At 34.5% G+C, this 26,681-nt stretch overlaps 1 protein-coding gene across 2 annotated transcripts in view; it reads right to left on the bottom strand.

Moving 5' to 3' along the window:
- The window catches only part of UNC13C (unc-13 homolog C), a 661,317-nt gene that overhangs the window by 334,439 nt on the left and 300,197 nt on the right, over positions 1-26,681 (bottom strand). For both annotated transcript variants that reach the window (XM_063716164.1, XM_024232533.3), the window contains exons 10-12: positions 7,010-7,179; positions 3,117-3,232; positions 667-830 (exon numbers count right to left, since the gene is read on the bottom strand). In XM_063716164.1, coding sequence (XP_063572234.1) covers positions 667-830; positions 3,117-3,232; positions 7,010-7,179 — 450 coding nt within the window. The remainder of the gene's footprint in view (positions 1-666; positions 831-3,116; positions 3,233-7,009; positions 7,180-26,681) is intronic.

The following is a 26,681-nucleotide window of genomic DNA, read 5'->3' as shown; positions in this document are numbered from 1 at the left end:
AACCCTTACTAAAATTCAGTTCTAAATCCTCACTGAAATTATAAATATAATAAGTCAATTCTGTGGTATCACATTTTTTATACTGTTTGGGTTCTATGGGTGCAAAATAAATCTTTGTTTTACTGAATTAGCAGTACTGATATAAATATGAGAAGGAAAGACATAGTCTAATATTTGGAACAAGACACCATAATAGCTCTGGTCCTGTCTCTCTCACTAACAGGCTTTGTGACCTTGGACAAACCAGGGCTTTAGTTACCTCAGATATGGAATAAGTCACTGGCTGTCAACCTTTAAAGTATATGAGAATCACCTGGAAGACTTGTTAAACCATAGGTTGCTGGATTCCACCCTCAGAGTTTCTGATTCAGTAGGTCTGGGATGGGGTGGATAATTTGCATTGCTAAGTTGCCAGGTGCTGTTGATACTATTTGTCAAGGAACCACACTTGGAGAACAGAACAAGGATTGGAGGATGGTGGTAGTGAATTACCAAGTCATTAATACTTTACAGCTGTAAGAGAGAGTGGTCAGCATCAAACATGCACAGTGAAATATAATCCTCTTTTTAATCAGTTTCATTTGAATGAGAAGTGAGATGAATGCTCCTTTCTTTCTTTGTATTTTAATAGAGATATTGACCATGTAAATGTTCTGTAGTACTTACGTCATAGCTTGATAAATGGATTCAATTCCATAACGCATAGCAAACTCATCAACTATTTCTTGGGAAGCATCATCAAAGAAAACCTTCCAGGCTTCATCCCCTTTGACTTCTGGGATTTTCACTCCACCATTAGATTTCACTTCAGTCAAGTAATGGAACAGATTCTAAAAGCAAGTGGTTTTTAATTGTTCAGTGATTCCTCAGAATAGGCCAGAAATATTTAACTAAAACTTTCAGTAAAATGCACTTGCACTTTCATTGCCTCTAATGTTTCATCAGCATCTGCAAGCAATAGGAATACCTTGAATTTTTATTCTAACTCAATTCATCTCTTATGCAAAATCTGCTTTGATTTCTGCCTGGGTAAAAGTGCTGATATAAATATGGGAAGGAAGGACATAGTTTAATATTTAGGACAAGATGTCATAATAGCTCTGGATGGGTCTCTGACAGTAACAGGCTTTGTAACCTCGGAAAAATCAAGGCTTTAGTTTCCTTAGCAAATAAGGCACTGGTTCTCAAACTTTAAAGTATATGAGAATCACCTGGAAGGCTTATTAAAACACACATCGCCAAGTTCCACTCTCAGAATTAGATTCTATTACACTGCAGCTGAGAGGTTAGTTAGAGGTGTCACTGGTGACTCCCTGATGCAAATGATACTTGTCTTACATCAAAAAATGTGAGATGAGGCTGAAGAATGTACCCTTATTCATGTTCAAAGTGATAAAGTACCTTCCTAAGGCACTTTAGACAGTAAAGTCGGGTAGGTCTATACAGAATCAATGATTCAAATATTTTGTACATACCGAACCATTTGCAGAAGGAAGTGAGTGTTTTTGCATGAAAACATTTCTAAATGATAGAGCGTATTTTGCATTCGGGGATTCTGAGTAAATTATAGTGCCCTGGATGAATAATCTGATTTTGACTATGTTAAGGCAAAATTTAGCTGTGTAAATGATACTAAAGGATTTGGGCTGCAAAATGGTAAGAGTCAGGGCAATGAATCGAGGTTGAAAATGAATGTTGGAGAATTTTGTAACGAAATAAAATTACTACTCTCAATTCCTTTTTGCTTCTAAGTTTAGCAACTGCTACTTTGATGAAGCCAGGGTAAACTGAAGGATTTTTTCTTAGATTTCAGTTCTTTCTGGTTCTTGGACCAGTAGAAAAGACTCTGTAAAGTGAAGTGTACTGCTGTTTCTCTGACTGCAGATCTTCTCTGCCCACACTTTAAGGCCAGAATTCTCCATCATGCCAGTTTAAGGGATTTCTTTTTATTGGTCTGAAAAATTAACCATCTCTCTTGAGGGAATGATATCACTAACCACAAAACTGTGATTATGAAATTAAGCCTCGGTCCTATTCCTAATTACTGTGTAATATACACACGATTTAAACACGGTTCCTCATTTCTTTCTTAGTAAAATGGGGTATAAATATTTACATGTACAAATTTTCATGAATATATTTAGAAAAAATAATATGCAAAAAAGTAGAACTATCTTTCAGTTGTCTTTTTCTGAGGAAGTTACTTTGTCACTTTGAAAAACATGAAGAAGAGTACATTCCTCAGCTTCACCTATTTTTTGATATGAGACAAGTATCATTTGCATCAGAGAAGGTCTCCCGTGACACCTCTAACTAAGCTCTCAGCGACAAACATTCGATAGACTCCCAAGATGATTTTTCTGTGCTTCTGTACTGAGACACAAAAGGGAACTGGTGAAACTGTGCTTTTGATTGATGTTGGGTGGTGTTTACATCTCTCCAAGCCAACTAGGCCCTACTTTTTGGGTGAGTAACCACATATTCATTCTCTCCATACTCACATGTTTGTAGAAAGAGAGGTTAACACAGAGAACTGTGCAATATGTATGAAACTGTTTGTTGTACTCAGAAACAGGAAGAAAAATTAACTGCTTATTACATTGGCTCCCAAAAGCCATCGAAACAGCATCACATTTTTATGTTTCTGGTTATAAATAGAGTCCTAATTAAATCTTCAATAAAATCTGAACTCTAACTCAGAGTTCTCAAACACAATTATGATTTGATCCTCTCCTGCAATACCAAACTTTCTACATATTTAATGCTTCCAAAATATGTGTGGCATGACTTATTTCTTCAATCAATATTTTTAACACTCTTCTTCCTCTTTGGAAGAACATTAATTTTTTTGTATCTACTTATGCATTATCATCTTATTGCCTATTCACACCTGCCTCACAGGCTTGTTCTAAACTCTCATTAGATGACAAGTTCGTCAGCGGTAATACAACACATAGCATTTATGATATCTTAGTATATCACCTGCTGTAGTATAGAGTCAGAACTCCAGGAACCACTCTACAAATTCAATGATTTTTAAACCAAATATTCTGTTTTATAATCCATAATCAAAAACATTTCTTATATTTTGTATTAGTAAAATTCCATTTATTTACCTCATGTAAACATGTATATTGAATATGATATGGAGCAACCTTCTCTTCTCCTTTTATCTCCACATTGATTTTCAATCGTATGGCCCCAGATACAGCTGACTTATCTGTCCTTTTCTCTGATAAAGCAAAAAAGCAATTGGTCAGTCATGTCTGACAATAATGTTTTTCTCATACGACCTCTCAAAAGCTAAAAAACAAAAAAAACAAAAAAATGGCTTAAGTAGCTAAAAGCTATTTTTCTGAGTCAGAGTTGCTTATTAAGTAACCATAACGAGGCCATATTTGCTGGCTCTTGCCTATAATCTCAGTGTTTTGGGAAGCCAAGGTGGGAAGACCACTTAATGCTAGGAGTTTGAGACCAGCCTAGGCAACATAGCAAGATCTAGTCTCTACATTTTTTTTTTTAAATTAGGCAGGTGTGTTGGTGCTTGCCTGCAGTCTTAGCTAATTAGGAGGCTGAGGCAGGAGGATCTCTTGAACTCAGGAGTTTGAGGTTATACTAAGCTATGATCACACCAGGGCACTTCACCTTCTCTAACAGAGTGAGGCCCTGTCTCTATTTAAAAATGCAAAAAAAGTAACTATGATTCCCCTAAATACAGTTAAAAATATTTGCCTATTGTGGTATTGTAATTATCAACCGTCTTACAGATATTCCAATTAAAAAAACTAACCAGAAGACCCTGCCATTCTCATATATTTCTGTGTATTTGATCAGTTTATACAATGAAATTAAATAAGTTATTTGGCAATCAAAATCAAGAAAAACAGTGTATAAATAGGAAATTATTTTATCTGAAAGCTGTAACTGCTTGGTTTCTTCTCTCTGTTTCTGTACTTGAAAAGATGAGCCAAAGTTCTGGTTTATAAAAAAATCTTAATAGTTTTCATTGTCAGCGATTTATAAAGACCTACAGTCTATAGCCTAGGCTAACTTATAAGTGCTGGACTGTTTATTTGAATGGAAACAACATATAGTCAATTTAGCCATATAATGTGCGTGTGTATGTTTTCGGTATAAACTGAGCAATAGCTTTGTGATAAATAAAGGCATAATCTAGGCTGTGATTGTAGTGGAGGGTCCTAAGTTCAAGACCCATTTCAGATACAAAATACAGAGGCAATCTGACCCATTTCAAAAACGAAAATAGGATTTAGGTAAGTGACACAAAGTCAGTGCAGAGGACTTTAAATTGGCCCTCTTTCTAAACATAGCTGTATCTTTAGCCATATAAGGTACAGTTAAATCATGAAGACGACTTCCCTCTTGTGGAATGTCTGCTGACTTTTTACTGTTATTCTTTAATCGTCATTTGTGTTGCAAAGATTCTTCCCTTCTAAGTGCCAGGATCATAAGCGATTTTCCTACTGGCTGAGACGGAGTTGATACTCAACAAATATTAAAATTCTCTGCTGGGCCGGGTGCGGTGGCTCACGCCTGTAATCCCAGCATTTTGGGAAGCCGAGGCGGGCGGATCACGAGGTCAGGAGATCCAGACCATTCTGGCTAACACAGTGAAACCCCGTCTCCACTAAAAAATACAAAAAAAAAAAAAAATTAGCAGGGCGTGGTTGCGGGCGCCTGTAGTCCCAGCTACTCGGGAGGCTGAGGCAGGAGAATGGCGTGAACCCGGGAGGCGGAGCTTGCAGTGAGCCAAGATTGCGACACTGCACTCCAGCCTGGGGGATAGAGCGAGACTCCGTCTCAAAAATAAATAAATAAATAAATAAATAAATAAATAAATAAATAAATATAAAAATTCTCTGCTGGGGCCAAGAGAAATGCAAGACCTAGGGTCTTTTTTGTCACACACCTCTTTCCAGAACTCCAGGGGAGCTTTATTGGTTCTTTGATTTTTAACTGTCATCATCCCTAAGGATCTTTGGGAAGCAGGCTCTGCTTGGACACCCAAGGCTTTCAGTCAAACTTCCTTTGTGTAGTGGAATGAATTTTAAGTGATAAGAAAGGTTGTATCAAGAATAGAAATAGGTTATTTGTTTGGATAGAATGTATTTAGGGATTTTACACAAAGCTTTTTAAAAAAGGTAAAACCCGTACACACTCTCAAAGGTTAAACATCAGCAATGAGGGCAAAAAACTACTGAGGATGGGTAGATAAAGACTTACAATATTGTGTTTCATCACATTTTCATCTCATAGACTGAAGGACAGTTTCAGCATAAGAGCTGGATGGCTGATTTTACTAATAGCAGCATATTCAAATTCCTCAGCAAGTTCTGAATATATTCTGGTACATGGTTTTTTTTTTGGTTCTTCTTCTTCTTATTATTTTTTTTTTACAAGGTCTCACTCTGTCACCCAGGCTGGGGTGCAGTGGCATAATCTTTTAGTTCACTGCAGCCTCAGTGTCCTGGACTTGAGTGATCCTCTTGCCTCAGCCACCAGAGTAGCTGGGACTACAGGCACATGGCACCATGCTTGGCTAATATTTTAAAAATTTTTGGTAGAGATGGGTCTCACTATGTTGTCCAGTCTGAACTCAAACTCCTGGCCTTAAACAATCCTCCCTCCTCCACCTCCCAAAATGTTGGGATTACAGGTGTGAGCCACTGTGCCGGGTACTCATATATGTTTTGTTAAAATAACAAATTGGAGAAATTTCTGTTCTGAATTACAACTTTACTGCCTCGACCTAAGAATATGTTAACGTATTACAGAAAAGAAGTCCATATAAAGATAAACCTCTTTCATAAAGAAATAATTTGTGAATGTTCCACAGAGTTAATGGCCTGAAATTTACCCTCAGTTAATATCTCTATTTTCATATATGAAGTCATTTAATAGTTAAAACAAGCTTTGTGGGGGTGGCTCATTATAGCAGAGGTAAAAATTCTACTCTAATACATAAGAGTACAAATCTTCTTTAAGGAAGATTTCTTAAGATAGTTTTAATAATTAGTTCTTAGTTTAACGTGAATCATCTGTGTTTAGATAAATTAAATATCTCTTTCATTGAATTATTCTATAATCTAGAGTTTGTGAATTCTATGTGATCTTCTCCGTTTGTCAATTATTTCATTACTAAAAGTATGCAGATTTTTTTTAAAGTCGAAAGCACTTTTTAATTTGTTAACATATGTTGGTATCCTAAGTGGTAACTCTTTGTAACCCAAGGAATGTGTCAACTCTTTAATTCATATCCAGCCAGCCCTCAAAAGTTTAATTAAAACACGTTATAGGATATGATTAAGAAATCTTCAGATCGTGCCTTTGCAGAAACTGAGGTGGACCATATATTTTTACTACTATTAAATCACCACAGAAAATTCTATGTTATTATTTTATTCTAGTAAAAGTTAAATTAAAACTTACCTTATTTAATTTCTGGTTCCATAATAATTTTTTAAATCATTCCAATTAATCACCTTCTCAGTATCCGCATCATCAAGAGAGTCCGCATAAGTTCACATATTTACTTGACTTTGTCAACTAAAGCCTACTTTTATACCATCATTTGAAAGCAATTCAAAATACATTTTTCCTTCATTGCCAAAATTTCATTAATGGACAAGAAGGAAATAAGGCAAACAGCATTAAAGAATAGGTCATTTGTTTCCCGTGTATTTGGCAAGGGTTTGTGAAGCTGTATTTCATGCATTAAAAATTAAGAATGCAATAACATTTTTCTCTAAAAGATATCTAGGTAGTTCTTGGAAAGGGTTTTCTCTTTTCACCTCAAATTTACCAAAGTCTTTCAATAGTATTGAAAAAAAATAGCCTTTTCTTGTCAATGAAATGAATCATCTAAAGTTCAACAGAATGTCCTGGAAAGGCATTGGTTATTTTTACTTATATGGGAATATAATACATGCCACAGGTATTCAGGGGTTTTATTTAACTTGTTTTCAAGTAGATAAAAAAAAAAAATCACCTAAGTTGTACCAGACATCCATTTCTCCACTCAAGGTCCTCACTTCTACAATTGTTTGTCCCAGAAAATCATCTGACTCCTTTTTGAAATGTTGCTTGACTCTGGATTTAATATCATCATCTTCATCCCATACTCTGACTTTGATTCGATCTGTGGAGTTATGACACTCACTGAAAATAAATGTGGATAAGTTAACAACCATTGAAAACTGCTCTAAATTGCATCTGATGTTAGTACTTTATTTTCTGTCTATTCTAGAAAGGCATAATATACTACATAATAAATGAGATAACCCATTTCATCTATCCATGGGATGTTGCAGGCACATAATGCAAATATACTGAAGAAAAGTTAAATAATGTTAATAAGGGAAAATCAAATCCCATTCCACCCTATTTCCTTTAACTGATTTAGATATAATCAAATATGGGTAAGAAATCTTTGCTTGTGATATTTTCACTTATGCCATATTTCCTATTGACAATAGTTATCTTGATAAAAATATCCATGCTTGGAAAATTCTTCACCATAAAAATAAAGCTAATTTTACTGCAATGGGTGTTGAGAATGTGGACTTCACAGACTACAAAATGACAATAACAGTTTTCTGAAGGACTTGAAAAACTAAAAATCCCAGTAAGCACATAAGATATTATTAAATCAAGTAGAATTAGAGCAAAATCCTTCTGATTCAAAGAACAAACTGTGCATTCTAGTCCATCGTTAATTTCCAGGTTTCCTTCACCCTCTTTTGTTGAGGCAAGCTACTTAGTATTGCCTACACATATTATGGTCTTTTCTGACACTGTGATTTTTGTATACACTCTTCCCTAGGCTTCTTTGCCTGTTAACCAATCAATCTTTAGGAATCTGCAAACAAACTGATGTATATCACTTTTCCTGCAACTTATTGAACCATTTAGTTGCGATCAGCTCTGTGCTCTCTGTGTATCCTGTACGTGATTTCCTCTAGCACAGGTGCTTTATCTCAGGGTTCATAGATGAGTTCTGAGCATTCTTGAACTTGGATTAAAACACATATATTATATATGTATATACAAACACACATATAAGGAGAATATACATATTATATATGCATTATCTACATAATCTATATAGATAGAAATAGATATCTATCTCTATAATCTATATATGTATTATCTATAATTAATATAGATATATGTATAAAACATACTTTATACATATATGTATAAACCTATTTTATACATATATGTATAAAATACATATATATAGAGAGAGGAAGAGATCATCTTTATATTTTCAATTATGAATATAGGCAACAAATCACAACAGCATTTTTGTCATCAATACAACCACAGATACTTACATATAACATTATAAGTGTTATGAACCTTAAAATATTATTTGTACCTATCATTAAACTAAAACTATGTTTCAATATAATTGATTTAGTTCTATGAATTTTATTTTTTATATGAAAAAGTACATTTTGAAAAGACATCCATGGGTTTCACTAGACTTCCCAACAGGTTCATGGTGCAAAAAGTATTTGAGAATTCCTAACAGTATAATGTCGCTTTCATTAACTTATAAGGCAAAATAATACAGCACATACAAGAATAATATTTGAATCTGACGGGCCTATATGTGAATTGTAGCACCACTGTTTCTACTTAATATAGGAGTTTTCAACACAGAGCATTTTACTAATTTCTGGGACATTTTTGGTTTTCACGAACATTCAAGGACATTACTGGCATTCAGTGGAATAGGCTAGAGATTTAGATACCCCACCATGTACAGGACAGTGTGCATGATTTAAAATGACCCATCAGGCATTAAGGAAATTGCTTAACTCATTGATAATTATCTTAGCTCAGGATGTAATTCTTTTAGGTAGAAACACCATGTCTTTTGCATGATTTACTAGACACTGAAATGTCCTGGAAAGGAACTAGTATGTCAATCACTAATCAAAGAAGGTTTTGTTGTTGCTGTTAAGAACTTCACCAAGGCTTGCTTTCCATTTAGAAAAATTACATCACCCATGTTGAAACTACACAAAGTATTTGATCTATAATATTTGAACTATAGTATTTATAGTATTTGTATCAGTGTGCATTTGAAATGGTCACATTCATGTTAATTCTATCAACAGTGAAAGCCTGTGTCTACTATGTATTCTAGGGTAGTTGTATCCAAACCCTTACACATTAAAATACATATTAGAATACTTTCAGTTCTCCTTCATTTTAAGTTGGAACATTATACTGATTTTTCAAATTATATCTATAGATAGGTTAAGTCATACATTACTTTGTTTCAGCATAAAATGGGTCATTATGAATTATTTTACATAAAAATGATTCATTGGGTCTGACAGGGTTGAGAACTACTATGTCTACCTAACTTAACTTCTATAAATCTCAGTTACTTTATCTATAAATAACAGGGAGTAATAACACTTGTCTTAGAAAATGCTTGTGGGAAATGGTAGATAATACCTTATAGCAGTTAGCACAGTGCCAGGCAATGTTTCATCCATATTAGCTATAATATGCCATTATTCCATAAGTTCCACGTTCTTTTTGAAGCTAGAGCCTATGTTTAATATATCTATTATTGACAATTTCTGGCATGTATCTTTCAACAAATATTCACTAAAGTCTGTAAAGTTTCACCAAAATAAAATCCCTTTTACATTTGAAGAAAAAATAATTTTGTCATTCTTAGAAATATATTCATAAAAATATCTAAGTTTGAGCTATTTTTTTAGTAAAATGAGGTAGAAATTGCGGGGAGAAAGGAAGAATTAATCCATGACATTGTGTCTGGAGCAGCTAACAAAGCCCACTATCAACCACGGAGAGCAGTCAGAATAGTAACAGTGCAGCTGTCTCCCATTGACTCAGAATTCCCAAGATAACTGTATGAACCCACACCTGAAATTATTGTAGCAAGCATATTTGGATGATAACCCCTTTGGTAATTTACCCAAAATTTATATTAAAAGTGGCTAACATTTTAAGTTCTTTGCTATCAAAAAGAAGAAAAGTCTAAGTAGAAACAAAGACACAACTACTAGTTTATTTATTTCATTCTTATCTTAGAAAAAGATAGAAAGGCATTTTAGAGTAGCAAAAGATGCAGTTATCGTCTTAAACTTAACTCTCAATACATTGCAAATGCAGAAAGATGTCCCTTTTTGTCATTTTTTGATAAATAAATCATCAGAGTTAACATAAGCCCTGGAAGACAGAGTTCTAATGCATTTTTTACCTTCAAATAGCAGGCACAATAAATAGCAAGCTCTAGATAATAAAGATTGGTAAACATTTCTAGAATCTAGTCCTTCACAAGAAAAAAATATCCATCTAATTTTATGGCAGATTTTTTTGAGATTCTAGTTTTTGCTGTAAAAGCAAGGTAAAAATTTATTAAGTGGTTAAATATGCATACAAATAGCAATCCATACAAAATAGTAATGACTATATGGGTAAACATACATACATATGCATGTGTCTTTCTATATAATTACATATATATGATACAGAAAAAGGATGGAGAGACAATATTATCTTTCTTTCCAAATTTCTGTTCAAAATAAATGTGATACCAATAGATGAAGGACAAATATAAATGACCAATGATGTTCTTTGTATAAGTGCACTTGCAATTTGTCTTGGGAGTTTGAGTCTCTGCATTTCTGGTTGACTGTTTTTTCATTTTTTTAATTAAAGGAACTTTTTATTTTAGAATAATTTTAGATTTACAGAAGAGTTGCAACAATAGCACAGAGCCTTTCTCTAGGCCCTGAACCCTAATTATTTCTTATTAACCTGTCACATTACTAATATTTGTCGCAACTAACATTGGTTCTACTTTTTTTCACCATAAAGACTGGCCAGCTGTTACAATTTTTCTCTTCCAAACAGCTTTTTTTTGAGGAATATTAAGTTTGCCATTATGTTTCACATTTAAACTGTCAGAAACTTGCAGTTTTACTTCACAGAGCAAAGGTAAGAGTGAGGCTGCTGTTTCAAATGTTGAAGATTACCTAAGGGTGTTGTGATAGGTTTGAAACTGGAGATTCAGTTTATGATTCTGTGATGGAGAAGCATATGTATGGATGCCCAGCCTCTCGAGCATTCTGCTTTCATTTTGACTAGATCCCTCCTTGTGTTGCTCATCTTCTGAAGACTGAAGTTAGATAACTCACACTCCTGGATTCCTTTGTAGCTATGTTCCAGGTATTTACCCTGCATTCAAGCAAGGTGTAAACTCAAAGTCGTACAGTGTACAGTGTCCATATCATGGGAACTGCTTTTTTTTTTTTTTTTTCCCCAACAGTGGATGCTATGTAGTACTGTGATACAGGGTTTCACAGTACTATTTAGTCCTGAGGGGCAAAATTATTGATTGGTGTTTTCCCCAAAGAAATGTCACCACATAATTTGATCCAGTTCCCACACAGCAGCTTCAGAAACTGGTACTTCAACCTCTACAATCATTCTTGAGTGACCTAGTAGTCTATAAATAATCTCTCTCAGCCTAAACTAACCAAAGTGGACTGCGTTGCTTGCAACTAAGAATACTCACTAACATAATAATTTTTAAAGCATGGAGGGAGTGGCAAGTAAGAGTCTAAAAATATAGAACTGACTCTGTGGAGGAGATACTGGCACAGAGAGTGAAGATTTAATCACCTCAGGCTAGAAAGCCGATACATTTTGATATGCAATTGCAAAACAGCTGGTCAAATCTTGCTCACTATAAACTTTGACCACCATGCCAGCTGAAGCTTTTTTATTAGTGGGAATGGTAGGAAATAAAATTCAGAATGTTGGCAAGTGATTATCAAATGTTTACCCCTTTCAAGAATATACTACCATACACAGAGATACATTCAAACTGAATCTAGACAGTTTATAGGTAGAGATGCAAAGGAGAGCAGCCATGTTCAAAAGAGGTTCACGTGCTAGTGCCCTGCAATGTAAATTGACTGAGAATATCATAATTTGGAACTCTGCAGGGTTGAGAAAAGCCAGCTGATTCGGAACATAAAAAGGTACCTGTACAAGCAGAGGCTTCTAAGTGCAACTTCAGAAATAGATAAAATTGTTGCCCTAGGGCTTTTCCAGCACCATCCTTTAAGAGGTCTTCGAGTCAAAATGAATGGTAGCTTAGTGGCAAAAACCAGATTAAAGGTGTTGCATTCTCACCCTGGCATATTATTTTTCAGGAACTGAGGCTGCAGCCATTAGGTTAAGAGAGATGAATTGATCAGAACAGAGGAGCCAAGAGCTAAGAGACAAAATTGTCCAGGCTTATGTGGTTACTTGCTCATAAAATTGTCTTAGAGCCCGTCTCCTGGAAGCCTGGTAAATTTTCCAGGAAACAGTATTGCCCAAAAGTCATATATACATGCTGAGAAGCTAAAGAGGTTGTTGGTGGCAGACGCTATAAGTACACTCATACAACAACCTTTCAAACCACTCTCCTCCTTCCCTTTTTTAGTTTTATGCAATTTCCAAACCTCCCCTGCAACTAGAGATGGACGTTAGCCAATGTGTCTCACATCTGGCTGGCTACAGCTGTGCTTAGAGTAATTCCTGGGTCCCTGCACTCACAGCAATTAAAAGAAAAAAAAAAGACTCCAAGTAGAGCATCTCCCCAGCTAGGAAGACCACATGCCCAGATTTCCTGGGATGGTCCTCATTTATGGATATTGTAGATAATGGAATGACTTTTCATTCTTTTAGAGCCCTTTTTAATTTACTTTCACCTTTCACAGTACTCACTCTTGAGTGCAGGCACTGATAAAATGAGCAAAGAAGGTTTACCCATATGTAGACTCAAACTAGTAGAGGGAAATTGATAAACGAAATTCATCTAGAAAGTAGCAGGTCATACAAGATTGACTAACCCAGAAACTACTTCTGTTGCTAGGATCAGGAAGTCCTGAATATACCTGTCCAGCAGGACTCCATGGTTGCTACATACAAAGACTATGTATTTTCCATTTTCTCTCTTACTAAATCAGAAATTTTAAATTGCTGTTATCCTATTTTCTATTCTCTCCACAATACATTGGGAGTGTTGGACAAAGATACATAGTGTTTGTGTCCCAGGATCTACAAAGAACCAAACCTGAAGCTTGTGAAGAGATTACAGAAAGATCCTGGACTTCAAGCTAAATGCAGTAACTGAATATAATTTTTAGATTACCTACATTGATAGGGAGAGAATGAATTCATTTCATTTAAAGTAAACATACATGTAGAAAAGTCATATATACATGCTGAGAAGCTAAAGAGGTTGTTGGTGGCAGATGCTATAAGTACATACATACAACAACCTTTCAAACCATTCCCCTCCTTCCGTTTTTTAGTTTTATGTAATTTCCCAACCTCTCCTGCAACTAGAGATGGACATTAGACAAAGTTCTTCCAAAGAGATATGAGCAATAGTCTTCTGATGCTGTCTCCTCTTTTTTCTCTCTTTACTACCCTGAAACATGGATGTAGAACAGCCTTCACTAAAAATGTTAAAATAGGAAGATAAAATAAGCTTTGTTCTTTGAAGGGATAATTGAGTTACCATACTTATATCTGAACTTCTTGTTGAATGAAATAAATGAATCTCTTCTTTGGTAAAGCTGTGGCTTAATGTGAGATTAATGCAATTCTGATTGGATCAAGTAGGAAAAGAATAAAAAACATAGTAAGTTCATTTTGTTTGATTATATCTGAAATAAATTTAAATAAGTTTAATAACTCTTATTAGTTTTTATACTTGCTGTGTTCTATGGTATTCCTTAGCTATTTAAAATGTGTTTCACAAACCTTGACTTTTACGAAAATATACAGGTTTGCATTTTAGCTGGGAAATGGTAGGCTCTTGTAGCAAACAATTTGACAGCAAGAGAAATATCCTTACATAAAAGAGGAAAAAAAATCTATCATCTGTAATAGAGGGAGAATGCATAGTCTCACTAAATCTTACTCTACTAAACCATTTCTGAACTGAATAATTTGTTAACCAAGACCCCGGGTTTATGGTTTACCAGTTTGTGAATTTGGCTTTTCTTTTATCAACAGAAATTAAGAATTTTTACTGCACAAACTTGATAAATAAAGTACTGCTACAGCCAAGTTATTTGTTTTGCAGTTTTCCTTTAATTAAAAATAATTCTCTTCTTAAAGAGTGATTCATATTTCTAATTTTAAATGTTTTCATTGTTAAAGAGAGAGCTGGTTTCGTTTCCATGGGAATAAGGTCTTTTATTCCATTCAAAATTAAAGAAAAATATATTCCTTTTCTGGCCTCAGTATTATTGTATGTGTGTCTGTGTTTTGTTTTGATTTTAGTTTCTAATTTACAGGTGCTGTATCTCTGCAGAGCCAATCACTTATTTGGCCAATTTTCTTTTGGCAGTCATCAAAATGACTAATTTCCTTATAATTGCTTATTCCACCTTTGCAAGTATTTTCAGATATAGAGTCTCCTAGATATGGTCCAAATAGATATTTCCTATCATTAAAGCAAAATTTTTTTGGCCAAGTTATCAGAGTTTAACCCATCATGAGATGGATTGCTCTACCTAGAGAAATGCTCATGGCTTTCATAAAGTCAGTAAAGCCTGGCTGCCTGACTTCAATGGAAAAAAACAAGTTCCTGCCCAAGTAACCATCTCAGAATACAACAGCATTGCTGAAGTATTATGTTAGAACGAGTTGTTAAATATTGAAAACTGCACTTATAGTTGGGCTAGATCTAATGAAGCAACTAAAATATACTTCACACTGCAACTATACCAGAAAAATGTCAGTAGTAAGTGCTGTCACCATTAGAAATCATGTTCGTTAAGAATATCTAAAATTTCTAGCTACATATTTTAATTGTAAAAAGATCCTGTAATATTTAAAATAGTATTGTACCAGCTTTTATTAAAAGATATACTGATAAAATAAATAATGGATCAGGCATAGTGGCTCACGCCTGTAATCCTAGCACTTTGGGAGGCTGAAGTGGACAGATCACTTGAGATCAGGAGTTCGAGACCAGCCTGACCAAAATGGTGAAACCCTGTCTCTACTTAGAATACAAAACAAATTAGCCTGGCGTGGTGGCAGACACCTGCACCTCCAGCTACTCAGGAGGCTAAGGCAGGAGAATCGTTTGAACTGGGGAGGCGGAGGTTGCATTGAACTGAGATGACGCCACTGCATTCCAGCCTGGGTGACAGAACGAGACTCTGTCTTAAAAAAATAAATAAATGAAATAAGTAACTACTGAATATACATGATTAATAAATATATACATATATAAAATATATATTCATTAAAATAAGCTATAAGCATATATATCAAAATATCAAAATATAGGTGATAGAATTTGTGAAAATGTTATTTTATTATTTATAATTTTTCTGTTACAATAAAAAATGTATTTTCAAATATCTTCTAGTAATTATGAATGATCTCATTCCAACTCAGCCTGGAAGACAGGGCATCAACTGAGAAAATCATCAGCAGAAATCTCCTGCCAGAGCCATCCTGAGGCAAAGCAGCCGCGGCAGCCTTTCAAACAGTAATTGAATTCTCTAGTTACAGCTTAATTCCTTAAACTCTGACCCAGCAAATGGAAATACTATAAGACACTCAACTTTCACATTTCCTGTTAGTGATTGATCATGAATTATGTAACCCACTTCTATTGCAATATCGGTATCTCATTTGTTATTGCATGAAGATCCCTAACACTATTATCTTCAAATTCTATTATAGTAGATGGACAAACTCTAAGTTCAAAACCCAGTGATGATGCAGAGAAACTTTTCTCACCTACATTTAACAGGAGCAATTTAGTTATTGGAGTTTGAAAAAAAAAGAGTCCTCAACACTTTAAATTCTCTCATAGTTTTTCTTTGTAGTATTAAGGCACTGTAAATCCATTTTAGAAGTCAATAACATAGGAGACAATGAAAATAAGAACAAGAAAGGAATTATATTATTAGCATGACTTTTGGAAAAGGAAAAGAGGAGTTCATGCACTGGCTTTTAAGGGTTGACTGAAGAAAGCACTTATGTTTTAACAGATCATAAAAACAAAGGGCAAAATATGACTTTATAAGCTACATTAATTTCCCTGAACCACCTTCTAGAACCCACAATTAGATTATAAATCTTTCAAAGTCTTGCATTATATGTTTATATCTAATAATTTCTCCACAGATAACGTTGCAGAAGAAACTTGTTTTAACAGCTGTTTTGATGACTAATAAATAACATTAAAACAGCTGAATAATAACAGTAAGTGAATACTAAGCTCTTAAAATACTATCAAAATCATAATGTAAAATATAATTATTAATATTAAAATAATAAACATAAAAAATTGTTTAGGAAAATACCCCGTGTTCATTTTGCTACGAAAAGAGAGACCACTTAAGAAGAGAGATATCAGCGAACAGGCAGATCAAATTATTCTCTCAAGAAATTAGAAGTGTGTGTGTGTGTGTGTGTGTGCACACGTGTGCACATGTGCTCGTGGTGATTTCTATTCACCATTTCTTTGGTTCACCTTGTATTTTCCCAGCTCAAACCCTGTATTCATATTTTTCCTAGTTAAGGATGTCTTTTCCCTACTCCTCTGGTGAACACTTACCTGTCTTTCAAAACCCACATAAAGAGTCATCTCTGTGTGAAAGTGTCCTGGGAGCTTTTTGTTTGTTCCAAGCTCTAGTGCCTGCAGCAAGTAGGTATTCAAAATCATTTGCATAATAAATAAGACAAACATCACAGGTAGGAGTAATTATATTCTTCTTTTTTATTCCTCATTAGATATTACAAATATACTTGTTTGAATTAGTGGCATAATTATTGTAGCAGAAATTAAACTATTTGTTTGAAGAAACAAGGTCCACTTTGGATGTATGTTTGATATTTATTTGATATTTTAATAAGGAAATTATCTTCCCAAATCTGACTTTTATTTAAGTGGCGATATGTGTTTTTTCTAAAAAATTACCCGTCCATAGAACAAAGAGCTATACATCAATAATCTCTAAAGTGATTGGTTGTAATGAGGAACAAAAGGTCATATAACTGTAAAGGGACTGGAACAGTGTCTTTTGCTGTTGTTTGTGGTTTTCTTATTCTAGTAGTATTCAAAGATCTGTGATTCACAGCATTAGTTACACATTTTTTGTATTTCACTTTCAAGGTCAATATGTATTAGACATGATGGAATAATAGAACTAGCTTAGAAAAAGACCTGTCTAGTTCAAATTCCATTTGAGCCACTCACTAGCAATACAACTTCGGGAAAGTTGCTCAATTGCACTGAGCCTCTGTGCCCAGTCGATAAAACTGAAGTAATGATAATTACTTTTAAGGGGATTAAATATTACATACACACACACACACACACACATATATATACACACATATATATCACATAGAAATGTTCTAGGCACTTAGATTTTTAATTACAGGTAACTGCTTGTAACTAATTACATTATTCAAATGTATAAATATATTCCACCCTTAACAGCAAAGGACATGTCAACACAGATATATAAAATACAATAAATTTTAATTTCCTAATTATAAAACCCAGGAGATTGATTAAATAATGTATATATACTGATACAATAAAATCACAATCAATTATTAAAAATGTAGGTTTAGCAATATCTTTGACAATGTGGAAATTTTTACAATGGATCACTGAGACAAAAAAACTTATAATGTAGGGATTATAATGATTCTAATACTTAAATTTTATATTCTTTTGTATATATATTTATGTCTGTGTGTGTGTATATCTACGATTGGATATATACATCGTTTCATGTGGATTTGTATATATACCCATATTGTTGAAGGTATATATATAATTGATAGTGACAGGAGGCAGCTAGATGCCTAGGCAGATAGGGTTGTGTAGCAGGTAAAACCCCTCCTCAAAGCTGAATACAGTTTAAAGCCTGAAAGCCAAGCTGCAAGTTAAATCCTCGAACTGGATTCAGAACTTGTCTTCCTGTTTGATGTGCTATCCTCTGACTGATCCCCACCCTTCATCTATTTTATACATACCTGCCCTTTCCTAATTGGTTTTCTATGCTTTCATGTCCACCTTTGAGGGAGGTCTTCACTTTAACCTTTTTTGCATACTCACAAACTAGTCAGCATGCACACACCATGCTGTGCCTATAAAGACCCAGATTCAGTCAGTAGAGGGGAGATGGCCTGACCTTGAGGGAGAGACAATGAGACTCTAGAGAAGATGACCTGAACTTCCTGTCCCCTCTCCAGCTCCCCTCTCTGCTGAGAGCTGTTTTCATCACTCAACAGAATTCTCCACCTTCACCATCCTTCAATTGTCCACATGATCTCATTCTTCTTGGACACCAGACAAGAGCTTGGGACCCACTGAGTGCGGGTATGAAGAAAAGGCTGTCACACTGGCCCTTTGCACTTGTCAGCAGAGGGCAGCCACCCCACATGATGAGGCAAGGGGCCAACTGAGCTGCTAACACACCGCCATCCATGGACAACAAAAGTAAAAAAGCACTCTAACACCCCCTCTGGGGTTTTAGGGTCATGGGCATCCTCACCTGGGCAGTGCCATGTTCCCCTTGAAGTGACACACCTGGTCTGGCCACAGGTCCCACATGGGGCTTACTCCTATATTGGCGTTCAGAGCAGCTGGCTATATCCCATGCTCACTCGCTCCCTCCTACAAGAGGTTGAGCGCAGTGGGACAAGTAGAGAGGGCGCCTCTTCCACAAGTCTGGCGAAGGGGCTGAGAAATATCCCACATCATAATTACACATATATACATATTTAATTGATGATATATATGTATGTGTATATGTATGTATACATGTGTTCATATATTTGATTCTGTATATGTAACTACATACATGATCAGAACTAGAGATAGCAAAATTTTTTACAGTGGTTACCTAAAAATCACTCATATTATGGAGATGTAGTTCAGAATATTGGTTAAGAATAAGGGCTCAAGCAACATTATTCATAATACCTAAAAGTAGAATCAATTCAAACCTCTACCAACTGAAGAATAGACAAAATGTAGTGTACCCATACAATGGAATAGTATTCATTAATAAAAAGAAACCACCTACTGAGACATACCCCAAGTGAATGAAACTCAAAAACATTAGGCTACATGAACAAATCCAGATGCACACTTAAAATGAATAAATTGTGTCATATGTATATTATACCATAGTAAAACTTAACAAGAAAAAAAAATAAAAATGAGAGTTCACTTTTGGTTCCACCACTTGTTGACTATTGTATTACTTAATCTCTTTGCCTTGGTTTTGTCTTCTGTTTAATGGTGATAATAGTAATGATACCTACCTCATAATACTGTTGTAAGAATTAAATGGATTAATGTGTATATGTGTATCACTTAGTATAGCACTTTGGAGTGTATAGATACATAGACAATACTTGTAAGCGTCTTTGGAATGAATGCATGCATTCTTTTCAGCTTCATATTTGACTGAGAGTTGGTGGTTTTAATTTCTCCCCCTGTTGCATTCTGTAAATTACCAGAAAACTATAAAAACAGTTAAGGAATAGAAGAGCTAACAGGCAAACGACCAGCACACCACATGCCAAACCCATATAGAAAATGCCATGAAAAGATACATACGACTACATATTTAGCTTTAAGTATATCTTTGGTTCTCTCTCTCAGTCCTTTCAGTATTTCTTTGTCCTTCTCCAAAAGATATTAGCATTTATGTTTTGATAATAAATCTTAAACACAAAGCATTTTTCTGGAGTGTATGATCCAACTTTCTTATTTCAGAAAAGGAAACCTCTGCATAAAGACTAATAAACATTTTGCACTAGTAACAATGAGTGAATTGGAAAGAAAATTGTGGATATAAAAGTTTTGGAAAAATAATAGCACTTTATAAACGATTATAATTGTTTTTAATGCTTATATAGTCACTCTGTATAAGTATATGGATAATTTAAAGACTTTTAAAAATATTGAGTGTTGGCCAGGCATGGTGGCTTATTCCTGTAATCCCAGCACTTTGGGAGGCTGAGGCAGGCGGATCACTTGAGGTCAGGAGTTTGAGACCAGCCTGTCCAACATCGCAAATTCTCGTCTCTACTAAACATACAAAAATTTCCCGAGCATCGTGGCATGTGCCTGTACTCTCAGTTACTCAGGAGGCTGAGGCAGGAAAATCGCTTGAGCCTGGGAGGCAGAGGTTCCCATGAGCAGAGATTGCGCCATTGTGCTCCAGCCTGGGTGACAGAGTGAGACTCTGTCACAATTTTTTTAAAAACTATATATATATATATATATAAAATATATATGTGTGTGTGTGTGTATGTATGTATGTATACATATATGTATGCATGTATACATATATGTTTATATATGTATATGTACGTATATACATACATATATGTTTATATATGTATACGTGTATGTATACATATATATGGAGAGAGAGCAAGAGAGAGAGACAATGTGTTTTTCAGAAAGATGGAACTCTCCTCTATCAATTTCCATCTGCAATGAGCACAATTCTTATTGTGATAGCTGTATCCAGTTATTGTCAATATTTTAATAGAAAGTTATTATTTAGTATTAGTATTTGCCTTTAAAAAGTTTGATATATTGTTATCAAAGTAGATACATGTATCTACTTTGAATTGTGACAAATATGGGATCGTATTGTACATATCATTTACCCCTTTAACTTAACACATTGGGTACATCCTGACACATCATTCGTTTTAATAACTATATTGTATTTCATTATATTACTGTGCCCTAATTTATTTAACTTTTCCCCTATGTACAGTAGATAAACATTTAAGTAGTTTCCATTTATTTACTGTTGGAAAAAATACTACACAGAACCACAGAACCCCTTGTATGTATATGTTTCTAAACTTGTGAAAATATGTTAGTCAAATTATTAAAAGTAGCTTTGCTAGATTTAAAGGTGTGCATATTATATGCATATCTGTATACACACATATTACTAAAATATTATCCAGAAACACGTATGTGCTTACCCTTCTATCTGCTTCTCTATACTCTCATTAACACTAAGAATTTTTACTGTTTAATATTTGCTGATGAGATCATTGAAAACCTGTCTTTTTATATTATATTGACTTTTAGGGAGCACATCCATCCTACAGCAAACAAAATACATGAATAAATATTCATGCAATACTTTTCCTTTTTCCTTACCAGCCTATCTGAACAGAGAAAAATTCTAATGAAAAGCTTCACATTCCCACATCTAAAAGACCTCTAAGGAGATAATAAATATTTCTTGCCAGAGGCAAAGAGTTAAACAAAATAAATAGCCAGAGTTTATTTTTGGCAAGAAAATAGGATCAGTCAGCATTCATTTCTGTAGACACCTGGCATCCTTTCTCTTAGCTATTCCCCCACCTTCCTTGCTAGAAAAGAAGAGCTGCCATTCTTTCAAGAAACTTTGAGGCAATGATGGAAATGCCAGTAACAAGTTGTGGTTCCATCAGTTTCCCAAACAGACTTTATCTGAACATCAAACTTGAATCAGGAGAGGCAATCACAAAAGTAAACACTGTCAACTAATATCCCTCTCATCCCAAATATGAGCAATACAACAGCACAGTACAGGCTTATACAAAGAAGATTGTACTAATCACCAAGGAACTGCTAGAGAAATGTTAGGAAATCTCACATTCCAATTAACTTTTCCACTTAAGTCTAAGCTTCAACCAATTATCTCGAATGGAGCAAATGTTCTTAAGAATTCACAAATAGTAACGTTGGTTATACCTCAGTCCTCTCTGGGCTCTTTTGCTAGATGTGAAAAATGCAAAGAGATGGAATTTTTGAAAATGCCAAGTCACTGCACAAATACCACAAAACACTTGGCAACACCTGTCATATTTTGGCACTGGTACTCATCTGTCTGCAGTATTGCCCTTTATCATTAAAATGCAACTTAAGTGCCATAAGAACTAAAGTTGAATAAATATGTTTATGAACAGCTGAATGAAAAATTTACCAGACACCTGTTTGAATGTATTTAATATTTCCAAAAGTTTGTGTAATAAAACATAAAACAACCCAATTTGATCAAATATAAGCATAGCTTATATTTTAAAAAGTATAACAAGTACTGTGCTCTAGATGATAAAGAGGTAAGACTGATGATTCACATAGAAATCATTCTAATGAAAGCGATTACTTTAGGTTGAACCATATAATATTTCCATTTTTATAGGTCATAAGGGTCAAATGTCAAGAATTTCACATGGCTTGATTGTGTAATGACCAGTTCTGCATGATGAAGAAGGACTGTGTCCTAACTGAAAATCCAGTATGTACTTTGCAAGTATAAGAAAGTCTATTATATTCAAAAAAATAACTAGTGCATTCACAAAACCTAGTCTGATTATTAATCAAGATACTGAAGAGATCAGTGTGGGGGAGATGGAGAGAAGAAAGGTATTGTACAGCTTAACAACAAAGTTGAGGAAGCCCTGGAGATCATCAAGATATACTAAATTTGATTCATTTGAGAACAGCATTGATCCTAGAGGGGATCATTTAGACATTAGTGAATGCTTTTCCAGAAATTCAGCCACTCCTCAGGGAACTTCCCAATTCCTCTCTTGCCAGATAGGGGATTAATTTTGTCTACTCAAAGAAATCTAAAGCTTTCGAGCTCGCATGAGAATATTAACCTGACATGTGATTCTAAAGTAGGGAGCAGTAAAGAAGCTTCTGGCTGTTAAGAATTTTCTTGGAGTTCTAAAATCACAAGATCCATACTCATAAGGAGTGGTTGATAAAGAAAAAGGATAAGATTTCTAAAAACTGGTGAAAAGAGAGTTGGGTGCCAATATTTAAAAAGGCACAGCAAAAGCTAGGCGAAATAGTCAGAGGTTTCAGGTCAGGATGGAGTGGCCAAAGATGGTAAGGAAAGTTAGGTCGGTAGAGAGCATTGACATAAGAGTTATTTTTGAGTTGCATGCCACGCTGATCACTTTTCCGTAAACAGAAAGTCGTTTAAGGGGATTGTTTCTCTCTCATTGTGCACCGGCTACTACCTGTACTTAAAGGACTCTAACTGTGGAGTAGCCTCCAAAATCTGAGATCGCCTAGAGTGCCAGTTCATAAATTTATCAGCTACTTAATTTCCCCCAACTGTATCATTTTTTTCTACAACATTATTCTCATATTACAAAATAGATTGGGTTCAAATCATTTAGTTTCATCTCAGTCCTTGTGACTGAATATACAATTGAAAAATACAACTGAATTATTTGTTTTAATTCGTCCTTGGAACAAAGCAAGGAACAAATAATTGCTTAAAATTAAATATTTATTAAAGCGTGTCTTAAACCATTTTAAATATGGCCCTTGTAGCAGCAATATTAAAAAGATAAAGTTAATGTCTCCTTTTTGATGAAATTTTCCCAGCACGTATACTTATCTGCCAATTAGCAGAGTTTTATAAAGTAATAAACCTATGATGTCAGAGGGCGCCTTAGACATCATCTTGCAGTGAAAAGTCATGACAAATGTTCCCCCAGAGTTAGTGGTAGGTTTCCATCTTGTGCTTTCTTAACCTTATACGTTGTTCTGTAAGGACAGGGTGAAAAAAGATGATATGGATCTAATCATAATAAAAGCTCAAGAGGTTACTTCCTACTGCTTATTTTAGTGCTTTAACTAAGTTAAAAGAAGTGCTATCAATTTTATTGTCCCTCCAAGTCCAATTCTAGTCAAAATCAGCTTCAAAGTTTACTGGGTAGAAACATGACTGAAAGAAAATAACAAACATATCATGAAGACTAAAGGCATTCTTAACATTTCATCAGGCAGGAAAACACTGTGGAGATGCTAATAAAAATGTCAACAACTGTGTTCATATCATAATGTTCGGGTATCGTGCACAGAAAAGAAAGGAATGTCTTTGGAATTATTTGGAAGAAAATGTCATTGAAAACAAAGGAGAAATAAGAGTGAAGCAATAGTGTGAATAAATTTTTTAAACTAACAGTAAAAGTTTATAGAAGATGCTTTCATTAGTAAAAAAATCAATTATAGAAATTATCATTTGAAAATAACTATTAAATATATTTTTATGCTTACTTTATTCGCAAAATTATTTCAGGAGGTTCCCGTCCTTAAGTAACTCAAAACTTAGGTGAGGAAAATTAAACTAACATATATAAAGTACATAAAAATTTGGAAGGACTGTATCAAAAATGGTCTCAAATGTCGTAAGACTAATGGGGAAAAATGTTAAAGGCAAGTAGTAGATGTGCCTGAGATAGCACATTCTTTTAATTTTGAGTAATTACTTTTTATATAGAACTCAATGAGTAAGGTATAAAAAATTCACAACAGTATTGCATCCTAATAAGCCCATCAAGGAACTTGGGGTTCTGGCTATACTATCTGTAGTTTCGTAAAAGTCGGAGACATTTTTCTCAGCCATAAATGTAAGGATGTAAATGCACATGATACTGTATTTAAGATTTTAGATGTGTTGAACACTGTAAACCATTAATGCTAGACCACAAAGGATGGTGGTGGTCGGGGTCACTGATTTTACTGTGCGGTCATAATCATCATAGTAGAAGCAGCAATTTTATATCATCTTGAATTTGTGGGGTGTGAGTAATTAGTGGAATACTGACTCTGCTAACATAGTGAATGAATTATTTTTTGTCAGAGTTTTTTTTTCAACTGTTTATTGGGGTATAACTGAAATACAATTAACTGCACACATTTGAAATGTACAATATTTTTAGGTCTTGGCATATGCATTCACCTATGGAACCATCATCATGATTAACATAATTAAAGTTGTATTTCAAAAGTTTCTCCAAAAGTTTCTTTGAGCTTCTTTGTAATCAGTTCCTCTCATCCTTTCCTTTCCTTACTCCCCAGGAAAACACTGATCTGATTTCTTACATTGGAAATTAGTCTGAATTTTGCATTTTCTATAATTTTATATAGATGAAATTATACTGTAAGAATTCCTGTCTGAATTCTGTCACTCACCATAATTATTTTGAGACTTACCCATGATATTGTGTATACCTACAGCTCATTCCTTTTCACTATTAACTAGTATTTCAGTCTCTGGGCTTACCACAACTTATATCTATTCACCTATTGATGAAGACTTGGGGTTGTTTTCAGTTTTAAGTTATTACAAAAAAGCAGCTATGAATATCTGTATACAAGTCTTTGTATGGACACATATTTTCTTTTCAATAAATGAATGAATTCTTCTCCCAAGTGGTTTACCATTTTATATTCCCACCAACAACAGAATTCCAGTTCTACCACATTCTCACCAACACTTAGTGACAACAGGATAAGGGTATAGAGGAGACAACTAGAAGTGTATTATTATAACTTTCTCATATTGTATGTGAAGCAGTATTAATATTATATTACTGGTAGGCTGTTATAACTTAAAGATATATACATAATAAACTCTAAAGCAATAACTAGAATAACAAAATAATGAGATATAAATAACCCAACAAACTATATTATACACAATTTTAAAAAATATTCAAGTGGTTCAAAAAAGGGCAGAAAAAAATAATACTAGGGGACAAAGAACATACTATTATACTAAGTATGATGTGATTTTCACATAGTTTTAATTTGAATTTCCCTAATAATTAATGATATTGAGCATATTTTCATGTGTTTATTTGCTATTAACACAAATCTCCTGTGTGTACTTTAAAATGATAGATATTCTGTTCTTGTTGGGCAAAGTGTTCTAAGTAGCATACCTACGAGTAGTATAACTATTTTTGTCTTTATTTAAAGTGTATTTCTTACAGGCAGGATATGCTTGCATGTCGCTTTTTTATTCGATCTGACAATCTCTGCCTTTTATTCGGAGCATTTAGATTTTTTTTATGTAATGTGATCAGTGGCATATTTAAGTTTTAGTCTATCATCTTGCTATTTGCTTTCTGTTTTCCCCCATTTGTTTATTTTACCCCCTTTATAGGATATTTCATTTTTGATATTAAAATTTGTCTACTTTGGCCACGTGCGGTGGCTCACACCTGTAATCCCAGCACTTTGGGAGGCCGAGGCAGGCGGATTACCAGGTCAGCAGATCGAGACCATCCTGGCTAACACGATGAAACCCTGTCTCTACTAAAAATACAAAAATTAGCTGGGCGTGGTGGCGGGCACCTGTAGTCCCAGCTACTCGGGAGGCTGAGGCAAGAGAATGGCGTGAACCCGGGAGGCGGAACTTGCAGTGAGCAGAGATCGCACCACTGCATCCCAGCCTGGGTGACAGAGCAAGACTCCGTCTCAAAAAAAAAAAAAAAAAAAAAAGTCTACTTTATTGGCTTTTTAACTATAACATTTTTTGTTTTCTCTTTTTAGTGGTTGCTTTAGAGTTTATAGTATACACCTTTAAGTGGATATTTATGTGATAATAGAAGATATAGGCATGAGTTGTGTTTCTTTCATTTTGCTTGTTGTGATGGATTATTTAGCAAAAATCTATTGGTCTCCCAAAGGTTTCTCATTTGTAAAATGATAACAACAATCATAATGACAATGATTAGTTGTGAAGTATTATACATATGATAGGATTTGAGATACAGTAAAT

This window comes from Pongo abelii, chromosome 16 (genome assembly GCF_028885655.2).
Source record: "Pongo abelii isolate AG06213 chromosome 16, NHGRI_mPonAbe1-v2.0_pri, whole genome shotgun sequence".
Lineage (NCBI taxonomy): Eukaryota > Metazoa > Chordata > Mammalia > Primates > Hominidae > Pongo > Pongo abelii.
This window is presented reverse-complemented; position numbering and strand designations above follow the sequence as displayed.